This window comes from Aquarana catesbeiana, linkage group LG10 (genome assembly GCF_042186555.1).
Source record: "Aquarana catesbeiana isolate 2022-GZ linkage group LG10, ASM4218655v1, whole genome shotgun sequence".
NCBI lineage: Eukaryota > Metazoa > Chordata > Amphibia > Anura > Ranidae > Aquarana > Aquarana catesbeiana.
This window is the reverse complement of record NC_133333.1, coordinates 153,046,611-153,063,442: the sequence shown is the minus strand read 5'-3', so window position 1 is coordinate 153,063,442 and position 16,832 is coordinate 153,046,611. Positions and strand designations below refer to the sequence as shown.

The 16,832-nt window shown below is 40.5% G+C and overlaps 1 protein-coding gene across 1 annotated transcript in view; it reads left to right on the top strand.

The window, feature by feature from the left end:
* LOC141110946 (BAR/IMD domain-containing adapter protein 2-like) overlaps window positions 1–12,709 on the top strand; it is a 291,276-nt gene extending 278,567 nt beyond the window's left edge. The window contains exons 13-15 of the mRNA XM_073602762.1: window positions 4,832–5,003; window positions 6,440–6,480; window positions 8,030–12,709. Of these exons, the coding sequence (XP_073458863.1) occupies window positions 4,832–5,003; window positions 6,440–6,480; window positions 8,030–8,102 (286 nt within the window). The 3' untranslated portion in view covers window positions 8,103–12,709. The remainder of the gene's footprint in view (window positions 1–4,831; window positions 5,004–6,439; window positions 6,481–8,029) is intronic.
* Window positions 12,710–16,832: the final 4,123 nt, after the last annotated feature.

The window sequence follows — 16,832 nt, the reverse complement described above, 5'->3', positions numbered from 1 at the left end:
AACCTTAAAGCAGAGTTCTGTCCATCCCTTCAAAAATGGAAAGCCAGCAGCTACACATACTACTAAAATTAGGACACTTACCTGTCCTGGAGTCCAGCGATGTCAGCACCGCAGCTGATGTATCCATCAGCTGTTGGTTGCTGCCACCGCCATTGCCGGTAAGGGAACCCAGCAGTAAAGCATTGTGGCTTCACGGCCGGGTCCCTACTGTGCATGCGCGAAACGCGCTGTGCTCTCTTACTGACCCAGTGGCGGGAAGAGGAGGGAGCCAGATCTCTGGCATACCTTGCTGCGGCGAGGTCCGGCAGAAGTGGGAACAGAGTACCTGTCAAATAAAGGTACCCACCCTCCCCCCCGGAAAGATGCCAAATGTGGCAACAGAGGGGGGGGGGAGGAGACAGATGAGTGAAAGTTCCACTTTTGGGTGGAACTCCGCTTTAAGCTGCCTAGGGGATTTTTCACTGTCAGGTTGATAAGGATGTGGAACTCTCTCGGTGGTGTCGGCTGGAAGTATGGATAGTTTTAAAAGACTCTTGGACGGACATCTTAGCGAAAACAATATACAGGGTTATGGGAAATTATTTTTCTACACACACACACACACACACACACCTACACAGGTTGAACTAGATGGACTGTTGTCTTTATTCAACCTTACCAACTACAGTTGTACTCATAAGTTTACATACCCTGGCAGAATTTATTATTTCTTGGCCATTTTTCAGAGAATATGAATGATAATACAAAAACATTTTTTACTCATGTTTAGTGTTTGGCTGAAGCCATTTATTATAAATCAACTGTGTTTACTCTTTTTAAATCATAATGGCAATAGAAACTACCCAGATGACCCTGATCAAAAGATTACATACCCTGGTGATTTTGGCCTGATAACATGAACACAAGTTGACACAAAGGGGTTTGAATGGCTATTAAAGGTAACCATCCCCACCTGTGATCAGTTTGCTTGTAATTAGTGTGTGTGTATAAAAGGCCAATGCATTTCTGGACTCCTGACATACCCTTTCATCCAGTGCTGCACTGACGTTTCTGGATTCTGAGTCATGGGGAAAGCAAAAGAATTGTCAAAGGATCTGTGGGAAAGTTAGTTGAACTGTATAAAACAGGAAAGGGATATAAAAAGATATCCAAGGAATTGAGAATACCAATCAGCAGTGTTCAAACTCTAATCAAGAAGTGGAAAATGAGGGGTTCTGTTGAAACCAAACCACAGTCAGGTAGACCAACTAAAATTTCAGCCACAACTGCCAGGAAAATTGTTCAGGATGCAAAGAAAAACCCACAAATAACTTCAGGTGAAATACAGGACTCTGAAAACATGTGGTGTGGCTGTTTCAAGATGCACAATAAGGAGGCACTTAAAGAAAGATGGGCTGCATGGTCGAGTCGCCAGAAGAAAGCTAGTACATAGTTACATAGTACGTGAGGTTGAAAAAAGACACAAGTCCATCAAGTCCAACCTATGTGTGTGATTATATGTCAGTATTACCTTGTATATCCCTGTATGTTGTGGTCGTTCAGGTGCTTATCTAATAGTTCCTTGAAACTATCGATGCTCCCCGCTGAGACCACCGCCTGTGGCAGGGAATTCCACATCCTTGTCGCTCTTACAGTAAAGAACCCTCTACGTAGTTTAAGGTTAAACCTCTTTTCTTCTAATTTTAATGAGTGGCAACGAGTTTTATTAAACTCCCTTCCGTGAAAAAGTTTTATCTCTATTGTGGGGTCACCAGTACGGTATTTGTAAATTGAAATCATATCCCCTCTCAAGCGTCTCTTCTCCAGAGAGAATAGGTTCAGTGCTCGCAACCTTTCCTCACTAATATCCTCCAGACCCTTTATTAGCTTTGTTGCCCTTCTTTGTACTCGCTCTATTTCCAGTACATCCTTCCTGAGGACTGGTGCCCAGAACTGGACAGCATACTCTAGGTGCGGCCGGTCCAGAGTCTTGTAGAGAATTATCATTTTATCTCTGGAATTAATTCCCTTTTTAATGCATGCCAATATTCTGTTTGCTTTGTTAGCAGCAGCTTGGCATTGCATGCCATTGCTGAGCCTATCATCTACTAGGACCCCCAGGTCCTTTTCCATCCTAGATTCTCCCAGAGGTTCTCCCCCCAGTGTATAGATTGCATTCATATTTTTGCCAGCCAAATGCATTATTTTACATTTTTCTACATTGAACCTTATTTGCCATGTAGTTGCCCACCCCATTAATTTCTTCAGATCCTTTTGCAAGGTTTCCACATCCTGCAGAGAAGTTATTGCCCTGCTTAGCTTAGTATTGTCCACAAATACAGAGATTGAACTGTTTACCTCATCCTCCAGGTCGTTTATGAACAAATTAAACAGGATTGGTCCCAGCACGGAATCCTGTGGGACCCCTACTACCCACCCCTGACCATTCCGAGTACTCCCCATTTATCACCACCCTCTGAACTCGCCCTTGAAGCCAGTTTTCAATCCATGTACTCACCCTATGGTCCATGCCAACGGACCTTATTTTGTACAGTAAACCTTTATGGGGGACTGTGTCAAATGCTTTTGCAAAATCCAGATACACCACGTCTATGGGCCTTCCTTTATCTAGATGGCAACTCACCTCCTCATAGAAAGTTAATAGATTGGTTTGGCAAGAACAATTCTTCATGAATCCATGCTGATTACTGCTAATGATACCGTTCTCATTACTAAAATCTTGTATATAGTTCCTTATCATCCCCTCCAAGAGTTTACATACGATTGATGTTAGGCTAACTGGTCTGTAATTCCCAGGGATGCATTTTGGGCCCTTTTTAAATATTGGTGCTACATTGGCTTTTCTCCAATCATCTGGTACCATTCCAGTCAGTAGACTGTCAGTAAAAATTAGGAACAATGGTCTGGCAATTACTTGACTGAGTTCCCTAAGTACTTGGATGCAAGCCATCTGGTCCTGGTGATTTATTAATGTTAAGTTTCCCAAGTCTAATTTTAATTCTGTCCTTTGTTATTCATGGAGGTGCTTCCTGTGATGTGTCATGAGGATAAACACTGCAGCTTTGGTTACTGAAGCCCCCCGATTCCCTCGTGAAGAGGAGAATTCAATACCTTCAATATCTCCCCATCCTTTCTAACCAGATGTCCTTCCTCATTCTTTATGGGATGGTCTGTCCTCCCTTTTTTACTGTTTACATCCTTAAAGAATTTCTTGGGATTTTTTTTGCTCTCCTCCACTATGTGTCTTTCATGTTCTATCCTAGCCGTCCTTATCGCACCCTTACATTTCTTGTTGGATTCTTTATAAAGTCTGAATGCTGGATATGTATTGTAAGTGGGATACTTTGTGGTATTACTATGCAAATGCCACAAAGTATCCCGCTTACAATACGCCATTTGGAGTGATGAGACCAAAATTGAGCTTTTTGGCCACAACCATAAACGCTACATTTGGAGAGGAGTCAACAAGGCCTATGATGAAAGGTACGGAGGTGGATCGCTGATGTTTTGGGGATGTGTGAGCTACAAAGGGACAGGACATTTGGTCAAAATTGATGGCAAGATGAATGCAGTATGTTATCAAAAAATACTGGAGGAACATTTGCATTCTCAGTCAGGAAGCTGTGTATGGGATGTACTTGGACTTTCCAACATGACAATGATCCAAAACACAAGGCCAAGTTGACCGGTCATTGGCTACAGCAGAATAAAGTGAAGGCTCTGGAGTGGCCTCTGGGGAGATCTCAAGCGTGCAGTTCATGCAAGACAGCCCAGGAATTTACAGGAACTGGAGGATTTTTGCCAAGAGGAATGGTCAGTTTTACCATCTGAGAAGATAAAGAGCCTCATTCACAAATATCACAAACAACATCAAGCTGTCATTGATGTTAAAGAGGGAAATACACGGTATTAAGAACTGGGGTATGTAAACTTTTGATCAGGGTTTATTTGGGTAGTTTCTGTTGCCATTATGATTTAAAAAGAGTAAAGTTGATTGATAATAAATGGCTTCAGCCAAACACTAACCATGAGTGAAAGAAAAGTTTAAGTGTTATCATTCATATTCTCTGAAAAATGGCCAAGAAAGCATAAATTCTGCCAGGGTATGTAAACTTATGAGCACAACTGTATGCAAGTATGTACTGCTCCCAGAGGTTTTCCAGCACTTTTCTGATGCTTTCAATGGTCATTATCACTCCTGAGCTTGCACCTACATGGCCTGATGTCTGCAAGCAAGTGATGATTGATATGGAGGCATATTAGGGGAAGACTTGATCAACCAGGCTGGATTTTTCTAGTTGATGATGAATGTTCCATTGAGATAACATAGGCTGCAACAGTGAGTTAGTTGCTGCATCTTCCAGTCATCACCAAATTTCTCTGGGCTGGTCTTGTATAGACAACTTTTCCACAGAGAACAAAGCTCGGTCAGAAATCTGACACTGCTTGTTTGTAATTGCTGCACCACCATTGCAAGAAAGGCTTGATGCTTTGAGCACACCTGAATGCTCCCACAGGTTTTCCAGCACTTTATCCTTGTATAATAATTACCTTTTCCAATGCTTGCAATGGTCAACTCCTGAGCTTGCACCTACATGGCCTGATGTCTGCAAGCAAGTGGCGATTCATTGATACGGGGACATTGCTTAAACATAATAATGCATTTATTGATAATTCTAGTGAGCATATATCTTGCTTGGTGAGAACTCTCTGTGGCAATATATTGTGTAACCCTATAACCCATATATATACTGTATCTTTCCTGGTAAGAAGAACTCTCTGTGGCAATATATTGTGTAACCCTATACCCCATAATTATTTGTATTTCCAGTTTTCCTCTTAGTAAATTAAACAGTAGCAGCACTGGAAATCTGGACAAAGTTGGTGTTACAATCCCAGAATCTGAACATCTTCGGCTAGAAGCAGTAAGATACACACCTTCACCGCGTACAAGCACCTTCCGGCAGCGGCCATACAGCATGATCAGCCCGGACCTGGTGCAGGTATGTTTTCCACTAGTAGGCATTAATTAAAAGGTCAATCCAGCCAAAAGTGATATTTTATTCACAGATGAAGTGTCAGTTCACCAGTTCAAGGTATAGATAGTTTGTCACATTCAGCTGAACTTGTTTTGTAATAATAAAAAGATGAAACCTCTCATCCAAGCCGCTTTCAGTTTTTGGTTATGTCCCTGACACTCAAGAACTGGAGAACCTGGATGGATGAGCAGCAAAATGTCTTCATCATTATAGTCCAAATTAAATGTGACTACTATTACTACTCACCCACATGCCTTGGTGTCTCACAAAGGTGTTTCTGGGTGTTCCCATTCTGCCTATTGTTATCGCCTCAATACAAACCTATGAGTGAATGCAGTTGTTTAAGCCTACCCCTAGCCAATAGTTTTTTTTTTTGTTTTGTTTTTTGCAACATTTTTTTTTTTGCCTCTGAACCTATTGAGGTGATTTTTTTTCTCGCTTCCTGTCCCTGTGACATCAGAACAAAAAATTAGCAGAAAAAACTGTATTTCCTCATATAAAAATCCCCCTTTAGGTCTTGCACTTACATCAATATAAAAATCATAAAGCGTTGCATCACAGAGAAACTTTGTATCACAGAGAAACTTTCTCTGTGCTTCGCCCTCTGATGATGTCGATAATGACGAAACGTTAGGGTGTGGCTTAGTGATGACCTGCATTCACCCCAGCACTCTGTCCGAGGACACAGGACTCACTACCGCTGGATAGTAAAGCTGATTGCAGTAGGAGACACCTAACATCTTGGGTCATGCCTTTTTATGAGGAAATAAATGGTTATAAACAGGATTGCACTATGGAATGTGTTCTTTTTTTCCTCATATGACCTGATACGAGCAAAAGTGTGTGTGATCGATTGCCAGTAATACAGCTGGTCCTGGGAGATTGGATACATCATGATTTAAACAAGTGTCATTTGCTTGCCTTTTATCTTATACCTTCTTGTAAGAGTTTTATTCAGAGGGGATGCAAGTACTCACCTGGCTCTACATGTGTGGTGGTGTCGGTGATAGTTTTTCTATTTTCCACTCATAGAAAAGTAACCACACTTTGGCGTATCCTATGGACTTTTGCAAATATATTTATTATGGACTTTTAAATTGATGCACTATATTGATTTTGTATGTATCGCATGAATATTTGTGATTGTCTTTAAGCGCTGCCTATTATTGTGTGTGTTTAATTGTCATTTTAGAGCCCTGGTGTAGGTTTTAAGGTAGCAGCTGTTTGCCTTAATTGGCTATTGTTCTCTTTTCACCATATCCATTAGCGCTTGTGAATATAGGGAATAGGCGCTGATTCCTATATATACATTTTATTAGTTACAAAAATGAATTAGACAAAATGTGCAATGCAGCTGGTGTTTTACAAACAACAAAATTATATTTGATTTTCTATTTCAGTTAGCAAATCAATTTGGAAGCCCCGCATCATCTCCTTCCAGGTAAGCGCAAACAAGCATTTAAGTTGAAATAACAGCACATGTAGTGAGCCGCCACAAACCCCCCCAAAAAAAAACAAAAAACAAACTACACTCTATACAAATGAAAACAAAAAGGTTTTAATAGTGGCACATAGTGCACCACAGAGAAACACAGGGACCAGTGGCGGCCCGTCCATAGGGGGCGCATGGGCGCCGCCCCCATCCATGCGTCTGGCCCCCTAATCTACATACAGGATGCCAGACACATGGATTTCAATAGGGTTTTTTTTTTTTTTTTATGCACACGATTAGAGCCTGAGGCTCTAATTGGCTGCAAAAAAGCGTGGACTCAGGGCACAGAGCACTCAGCCGCATTCCTGTCCTTCTCCCGAGGGGCGCGTGTCGCATTCCCATTAGTCTCCTGTGGGGGGATCGCCGCATTCCCATCCGTCTCCCGTGCGGGGGGGGGGTTGGCATTGGCTTGCGCGCTCCCCCCAAAATATTGAGCATCATCAGCCACTGACGAGGACAGTAATGGCATGCTAAGTAACATAAAATTCCAGGGTTTAATAGCAGTGCACTTTGCGTACCATGGCAAAACATAAGAATAATAGTTGCGTGCTTTGATAGTGACAGGGACTAAATAATAGTAAAATGATCATCTGCAATACATACTCATAAAATGGCTATCCAGAAAACAAAGTTGGCACCATATGGAAAATTGTATATAATACAATTACAATAACATCAGCAATCAGTCAGCTGTTACAATATGTAGGCAGCAAATAGGAAATCATTGCAATATGCATGCAGAAAACAGCCTCTTATAAAATAATGAGCAATTGTGACAATCTACAGATAACAAATGGGCATTCATAACTAAATTCGGACACTAAATGGGCGAATGTGACCATATATGGCCAAATGTTTTTCCTTTCTCCCCCCACCCCCCTCCAATTCCAATTCATTCCCTAGCAAAATCCCCAACCAGCAGAAACAAAAAAACATTCCTCCAGCAGAAACCTTTACCAGCAAAAATCCCCCTCCCTAAGCAAAACCTCCCACCAAAAAAAACCCCTCCTCCCCCCACCCCAGAAAACCCCACACTAGCAAAAACCCTTAACCCCCAGCAAAACTCCCCCTACCTCAGCAGACCCTCTTTCCCTAGCAAACTTCCTTCTTCCATTAAAATACTTACTAGACCTCAGATAGAAGTGCACCCAGCAAAGAAGGTTCTCCTGAATGTGTCATGTGACACATATGAGCCAAAGAGTTCCTTGGAAGGCTTTCTTCTATTTTGTGCTGCCTCTGTATCTGAGGTCTGACAGAGCTGCTGGGGGTTTTCCTGTAGAGCCACATGCAACACAGTATTGTGCATCTGAAAGGGGGTGCTGTCCTAAAGTACCCCCAGCATGGCTGTACCTGGGGTGGACCACCATGCCTTTTCCCCCAGTATGGCCACTGCCTCCATGTTAGATTTCTGCTGCAGGCTTCAAGCTGTATAAATAAAAAATGTATAGCCGTTGATTGTATTTAGTCTCTACAACCTTTTTGTTTTTTCTTTTTAAAGAAGCAACCCATTTGCTCATGTTAAACTGAAGAGGACAGTTACCAACGATCGCTCAGCTCCTGTCATCCAATGACCTTGTGACATCCTTCAAGGGGAAAGTGACTCAAGATCTGTCCTTGAAGGAAAAAAATCCTTTGACATCTCATCTCCTCTTTGGGATCTAATAAACTGATGTAATAAACTGTGAACTGGTCTCAGTGTAAGCCAGCAACTTTAAATCATGTACCCAGTTCAGTTTACAGCATTCTTTAGAAAATTGCCTACAATGTCTTCGTTGAGCTGATTGTCAGATTCCCAGTAGCCCTGTGTGTGGACACATATGGTCAGCTATAGGCTGCTGGTGCCAGGTTCTGATTAAAGTATTTACATATGACCTCAACAGTATTATAGAAAAGGTGACCCTTCACCAGTCACATGGTGAACAAAAGAGAGCAAAGCAGCCATGTGTTCTAAGATCACATTGCAAGAAAACACGATCAAAGATGTTACGATTATTATAAATGTAAATTGTAATGAAATATAAGTTTAAATTTAAACATTAAACACTAAGTCTAAGTTATGTGATCATTATGCTTAGGTCCAGAGGCAGAACTAAAAGCCTTGGAGTCCTGGTGTAAAATCTGAATACCTTCTAATGTCTCAGGCTAAAGTCTAATACTCATTTTAATTAAACTTAATAAGCCTATTGCATACTCAAACAGCAGATAACCGAATGGAATATGCATGATATATTCATTTCATACTGTATATCTGCATATACAGTATGTAATGAGATGACACACCAGCTGACCTCATTGACCTGGTAGCAGCCATGCTCTCCGAAGTTACCCCAAGGATAGGCCCAAATCTGTATGACAATTACTAATTTTTGTGCCAAATTTTGACAGTACTCACAGAGCAAAAGTATTACTAGTAAAATTGTTATTGCTTTAAATTCAGAATGCTGTATACTCCTTTCTACAGAAGTCAAAGCAATGTCTGTATTATCCATAAAAGAATAAGAAATGTTACCAAATATTTTGGCATACAGTTCTGATGGCTTGAGTGGTCTATTCCAATGCCACCTAGAAGGCACTTACTTGAGGTGTTCAATCACTTCCAAATGAGAGGCGACCACCAGATAGACTAGACTGGAGATGGAAAGATACATTTCAGCTGGATATATCTAGTTGTAGTTATGGCCCGTACACACCATCCGAATATCAAACGACTTTTTTCGCTTAATAGTCGCAAGTAGAAATTGAATAGGTAACTAAAGCCACAAAAATTCTCGTGCAACAGAAAAAAAAAAAAATCGGAAGTGATGTCATGTGTTGTAATGTATTTGTATTGTATTTTCGGACGACAACTATACTGACTAAACGAAAATCGTACAATCTGGTATTGTACGAGGAAAATTTTCGTTCTTGTCCGACCTAATAATATTGGATGAACTGTCGTGATCGGCTCTCGAAAGTAGTGTACACACGATCCGAAAATCGTACGAGTCTTCCTCGGACGAGTTTTCGTACGATATTCGGGTTGTGTGTACGGGCCATTAGTCACAATCAACTGTACTTGTACCATAATGTTGAAGAAGTTTTGTAGCTTATCCAAGCTATGAAACATCTTTAACATTACAGAACTAGTCCAGTTAAATGTGTCTATTACTAGATACAGTATACTAAGACCTGGATAAAAGAGAATATGTCTCAACCTAATAATTTCTCAGCAGAGGACCCTGATTCTATGGCAAAGCAAAATGAAGACTTGGCTGAAATGTCCTGATTCAACCAACTATTATTACCAACCCCACTAGGAGACATGGGATGGAAATATGTGCTGTATACAAGATGAATTTCTTTTATGTATTAAAATAACACTAGTCTTATGAACATAATGCAGGTGAACAGATGTTACTGAAAAGAAAACGAAAGTTGCAAAATGATTGTGATAGCACGTGCTATGAGAGAATATTCTAGGCTAGGGCTAGAGTGAATGTGCTTTGGAAGTGAAGTCATTGGGAAAAAAGATTGATGAGGCTTGAATGAGTAGGCATCCTTGCATATTTGCAACCAGATGCCTATGAATACATACAGGATAAGAGTAACACACCTATGTTTTTCACCAGTTGTCATTATAATTCTATTCTGACAATTCAGTCCATCACCTAAAGCATATCAATGTACAGTATACTAAAAGGTAGACGTTGGCCAGCTATTTACCAGTGTAAAAACAAAATTAATTTAGAAGCAAAATACATAAGTTGATGCAAAAATAGAGCTGAAAAGAGAGATATTAAAAGAGGGCTCTATTCTCGTTCTGCCTAGGGCCCTACCCTGTCATATGGTTAAACATGGGTTGAACCCTCCACACAAAACCTTGAGTTGCAGTTCCTGGTCATGGAGAATTGGGCTATACTGGGTACTGGGTCCTCTGCTTTGCAGCTTATGATGGCATTATATTTTTTGTTTTTCTTGATATTGGATTTAGGCATTTGTGCAGTATATGGAAAGTGTGACTATGATAGTATATAGTACCTGTACATGCATTCTCTGTGTGAAGGGACAACAGAATACTGTCCTTGATAAGAGAAAGCAGCATCCAGTGCAAAACTGCTGTTTGGGAAAAACAGTGACAATGCTGACAACCTGTAACTCCCATGCGGGAAGAGAACCCAGTCGCATGGTGCATTTGCAGCTTAGTCTGTAGTCGGCAATAGCTGGAGAGCCACAGTTTAATATATTTATATGAAATAAGATTGGGTTTCTAAGCAATGGCACGTAAAAGTAGAGAAGAGCTAATTACTTAGCATAGCTCTATTTTTATGGCCAATTCAATAAACATTGAAAATGGCTTTTATCTCATACTTTCAGTTATAACTGTTCAGACTGCTGAATTGTCTACTGTACCTATTGGGAAACATTTATACTTGCTGTCATAAGAAACTATAGACAGATATGTGAGCTTTTCTCAGACGATATAAGATACTTCTGTACAGGTATAATAGAATAAGATTGGGATGAATACTGCAAAACTGAATATTTTAGGCTCCATTCACACTTGTGCAACTTTGGGATCTTTGGATATCAAAGTTGCATGACAAGTTGTTCCCCATGTTTTCCAACAATAACTGTTCATATATGTGTGACTTAAAGTTGCAGCATCTTCAAAGTAGTTAATGCACCACTTTGGTTTGACTTTCATACAACTTGAGGGCCATAGACTTCAATGTTATCCCTCAAAAGTTGCATGAAAGTCGTACCTGAATGATTTACAATGCAACAGTTGTCCATTATGACTGGTCAAAGCCAAAGTCTTATCCAAGTTACACCCATCCAAAGTAACATCAAAGTTGCGTCTAAGTTGCACTGAAGTTGCACTCCAAAGTCGGTGCAACTTTGCAGTCCTACAAGTGTGAATGGAGCCCCACTGTTCTGTCTCATGATATCAATTTTATAAGGAAACTGAAGGCTATGCTTAAATTAAATTTGTCATGAAAGAAGATTGGGGCTGTCATAGGTAATCCCATTCTGAAAAAAAGCTCTCTGAATGAAATGTTGATCTTCTGTTTGGAGTCACTGATCTGAAAGAAGTGTACATCGCAGGGGTTCTTCACTACCTGCATATTTGTTGTAGATAAGTGACTCAGAACAGACTAAAGCCCTGTATACACGGGCCGAATGTTGGAAGACAGGCAGGTTTAAAAAAAAAAATGCTGACACTAGGCCCGTGTGTATGCTACCCTGTCCAACAGAAGCCGGCCTCTGTCAGACGTACATGCTGGAAAACCGGCAGCCTATCGACTCCCGATCAGTACTCTCAGCCAATGACGCTGATCGGAGTCTTTTGGTAAGGGGCCATCCCCCTGTCAGAACACAACAGCTTAGCAGGGGGAGATCGCTGTCCTAACTTTGCATAGTTAGTACAGTGGCTCTGACCAGAGCTAACAATTTTTTTTATGTTCAACCCACTGGGTTGAATGAAAAAAACCTCATAGTGTGTACCATGCTTAAAGCAAGAAGATTAGCATTGCTGCAGACTGCATTTATGAAGGAGATCAGGAGTTGCAATCTCTGAATTTTTTGGGTTTGTGTTGTTGGTTCCTTTATCGCTACTTGGGAGCATACCAGGAACATTTCATGTCAAGGAGTCCTCATGATTGTTGTCTGCTGGAAAATATTTATGTTGTATAGTCTGTATGAACACAAAACAAGACTTAGGGTGCTCAACCTGTGGCCCTCCAGCTGTTGCGGAACTACAAGTCCCATAATGCATTTGCCTTTGGGAGTTATGCTTGTAACTGTTAGCCTTGCAATGCCTCATGGGACTTGTAGTTCCGCAACAGCTGGAGGGCCACAGGTTGAGCACCCAGCCATTGGACAAAGAATATTTTTTCTTGCAAAGTTCTCCAGGCACTATGTAGCACTGTTAAAATCTACATACCTTCTGACCAGCACAGGATGTTGTTACTCAGAAATGATGTTGAATCATAAAATGTCTTTGTGATCACACCCCAGTGATATTGTCTACGTAAAAGTACTTTCTATAATGTGTATATTTTAGCTGAAATGTATAATGCCAACAATTAATGCTGCAGTGCCTGTTACCTTTTTTGTAACAATGTAACATTGTAACATACATTGTAATATGTCTATGGACTTTTTCACTAATTCAGAAAATAGATATTGCTTTAATCCACTTTGTGGTATGATGTCTTTTTGTATTCTCTGGATCATAGCCAACCCCATGTATGGTGTTATATGAAGACCATCCTAGGAGAAATAAAGTCATTGTTGATTTTTTTCTAAACATTTTAGTTGTCTGACTATTTTGCTGACCCTGTTTCCTTGTTCTGGGATAGCGACTCAGCATGACAGCCAGGCAACTATGTGAAATCAGAAATGGCAGACTCCATATTTCTATCAGGGGAGAGCCTACAACTTTTTAATATTTTTTACATAACCATATAGACATGAACAGCTAAAGTGTTTTATTAAACTGTACTTTTAAAATCAAATTTTCTATGTATCATTTGCAACATATTTTATGTGTGCAGCCTTATTTGTCCTTTACATTAGCAGAGTTTGCTCTTATCTTACTGATAAGGCACAGACTTCTCAAATGATGTCATACACCTACATTGCACACAGTAGCGAGAGACCATGTAATCTTTACTTAGATACTCGCGCCTTGAAAATGAATATCTAAAATATTTGTGCAACAGCTGTCTCAAATCATGTGATTAATAGTGAATAATAATGTCAGAGAAATCCCGTGAACAAACAGCGCATGCAGTTAGCAATTAGTGACTTGTACATCCATAAATAGTGCAATCATGGAAATTGTGTAATTTACGTGCAAGAACTATACTAACTTAAAAGTCCATAACTAAAACGGTGAATAAACTCCTTAGAAAAAATATATATATATGTTTGTGCGCTCTTCGTTGCAATCCCACACACTGATGATATAAGGTTGAAAAGGTGTCCCCAATCGACTGGTAATTGAAGTAAAGGTCCCTACTCACCAAAAGATGTTGACCCTCATTATCATACAATAAGAGAGGTCAAACAAGCTTAAGCAGTCTCCGAGACCAAGGAATCCCCTGGACAGGCTCCGATCAATGTTTCCTTGCTGCGGTCTGTAATCCAAGGGTTAACCTCGTGGGAATCAAAAAGAAAATGGGCCCCACGTAGCGTAAAAACGTTTTTCTTCTTTATTTAAAACTTATTAACAATTACAGTTACATTAAGAATTCAATCCTGTTTGGCAACAAACATTGAGGCATCAAGTAAACCTCACAAACGCTAAAATGGGCTCAGGTATATTGCTGCGTATCACCTAGACTAGAGCCTTACACACCGCACTGTGCGTCCAAAGTTAGGATGCACGGTGCGGTGTGTAAGGCTCCAGGTGATACGCAGCAATATACCTGAGCCCATTTTAGCCTTTGTGAGGTTTACCTGATGCCTCAATGTTAGTTAGATTAAGGATTCAATCCCGTTTGGCAACTGTAATAGTTAATAAGTTTTAAATAAAGAAGAAAAACTTTTTTTACGCTATGAGGAGCCTGTTTTCTTTTTGCTTGCCACAAGGTTAACCCTTGGATTACAGACCTTAGAGCCTGTCCTGGGGGTTCCTTGGTCACGGAGACCGCTTAAGCTCGTTTAACCTCTCTTATCGTACGATAACAAGGGTCAACATCATTTGGTGAGTTGGGACCTTTACTTCACTTACCAGTCGATTGGTATACATACATACATATTTGTTCTAAGGAGTTTATTCAGCGTTTAAGTTTTACTTAGACTTTACCTGACACCATGGAACCCAGAGCAGCACCTTTTATTACCGAATAGGGGCAACATTTTAAACAAAAATACAGTATAATGTTATTTGGTCATGCCAACAGATACTTTGTTGATTTGTAAGAAGTGTGATTTTTTTCCTGTTTACACTTACCTCATTTAATACTATGCCCTTCTTCTTGGCCATGTTGATAAATCATTTCCTAACCCCAGACATTAAGGCAGAACTCCAGTTTTCCAATAAAATACTACCTCCTGTCCCTGTTTAAAGATCAATGTTTATTACATTAGAAGACACAAAAAATTATAAAAAGTTGAGGTCACATGACAGTTTTGTTCTTCTCCCCATAATCTCCTCTGAGGTCACTGAAGTGTGCATATGCATAGAGGCCACATGTCACTGCGTGAGACAGTGAGCGTCAGACTGTGTAAGGAAAACCCATTAGCAGCATTAGGCAGATAGTTATATCATCCCTATAGCAATAGTAGGGGAAGCTGAACACGATTGGAAAAACAGGACAGAAACGGTTGTGTGACCACAGCCAGGAGTATGCCTAAACCCATGGAAAGGAGAAATTGAGAAACTGGAGCTCTGCTATAAGGGTATGTTGACATCTGAAAAATATACGTGGCACAACTACCAAATTTCCAAATTGCTAGATAGTATGCTTCATGCACAAATAAACAGAGAAAAAATGAGAATAAAACTTGAAGTTCTTGATAATAATCCAGTACCAACACACTATGGATTATATCAAATAGCAGTGCCACACCATGACCAGTTAAGCCAGTAATTCTATTAACATAAAAAGTGCACAAAGAGAAAGATAACTTTATTCAAGCAGAAAATTAAAGTGTACTCCCAAACAGCTGGAATTAAGCATTTGGCAGTGATTGCGTAGGCACCCCCTGCTTGTGATTTACTCATACATTGTTGAGAGCTGTGGGGTTGACAGCTGGATGATGGATGACTGTTGGGATCATTGCGAACCAGGACCTGCTTAAAAAGATATTGGTGGCATCTACCTTGCCAAAAGGTTTTTCATATTATCCCCTCCGAGGTAGATGCTACGGCGAAGTGTTTTGTCAAGCCTCTAGGCTTTCCAAAACTTCTAGGATCGACAAAGAGGGAAGCCCCCTAAACACTTAACAGCAATGACGACCTTGAAGTGGGAGGAGATGTTTTACAATCCTGTTGGTGAGGCTGACACTGTTTCATCTATTTGAGCAGGTCTGGGTTCATGCCAATACTAACATCCAATTATCATATGGCTGTCAACCGTACCACTGGCCAAGGTATATGGGCCAATCACAAACAGAGGATGTCTACATGGCCTCTGCAAAACATCTACTGTAATTCCAGCTCAGTTTGTGAGGGCATTTTTATTTTCTGCTATAATAAAGTTGTTCATTTTATTGCTCGAAATGGTGTGCTCTTTCTTCTTTTTGTGTGGCTGCAATTAGTGGTTTCCTGGTCATGGCGTGGAGCTGCAAGATCAGTGTACTAAATTGTTATATGCCATAATGTCACACGATCGCGTAAGTAATGCACATTTTTGCCTGCAAACCATGGGTCATCAAGTGTGTCCGAAGCTTTTATTGAAGAATGATCACATCACAAAAGACCATGTGCAATATTTTGGAGCCGCACAGGACCCCTTTGTCAAGCATGTGATAAAGGGTCAGGCATACCTGACAAAGGGGTCCTGTGCGCATCTGAAATGTTGCACCAGGTCCTATGTGATGTGTTCATTCGTCAATAAAAGCTTTGGACGACACTTGATGATCTGTAGTGTGCTGGCAAATATGTGCATTGATCTATGATGTTTCCAGTCTCCAGCTGATTGATGCTACAGCACCCATTATGTTTGAACCCACTCCAGGAACGTGTGTGATGAGAATATTGACAAAATGATCAGGTAAATGATGTCACTGTACCCCTGGGTCACAGTCAAACTCAGTTCCAGCTCTAGAAGAACAAGAAGCTGTGGGAGTGTAGGTAAGGTGAGTTTATGGTAATCGGGGAATGCCTGTTTCAGAAACATTGCATAGGCAAAGTAACAATTTTGAAGGAAGTCAGAAGCACCTCTGAAGGAACTTTGAAATATCTGAAAATAATCTTAAGCGCAAGGTAAATGCATCTGAAAGCATGCTACATGTACATATTTACACACAGCCTAAAGAAGGTGGAATTTGGCTTCTAAGCTAGGGTGAGCTGCTGTAGGGGGAATTTTTTGTTACTTGAACCATCTGAAATGCTTTTGGCCAGTTTAATGCAGCCAGAGTTGTCTCCGAGTAGAATTGTGCTTGATTTTTGGTGAAGATAGAGGCAAATGCATTGACCAGATTTAATAAGTACAGGAGCTGACATATAAAACTCCCTATACCCCCTTCTTTTAAAGCCCCTGACTGCAGTTCCGTTTAACATTTTACAGAAATCCTTTACAGTATGGATAATAACATATATCATCTGTGCAAACCTGAGAAATGCTCAGTCATTCAAACAGAAACAGCCA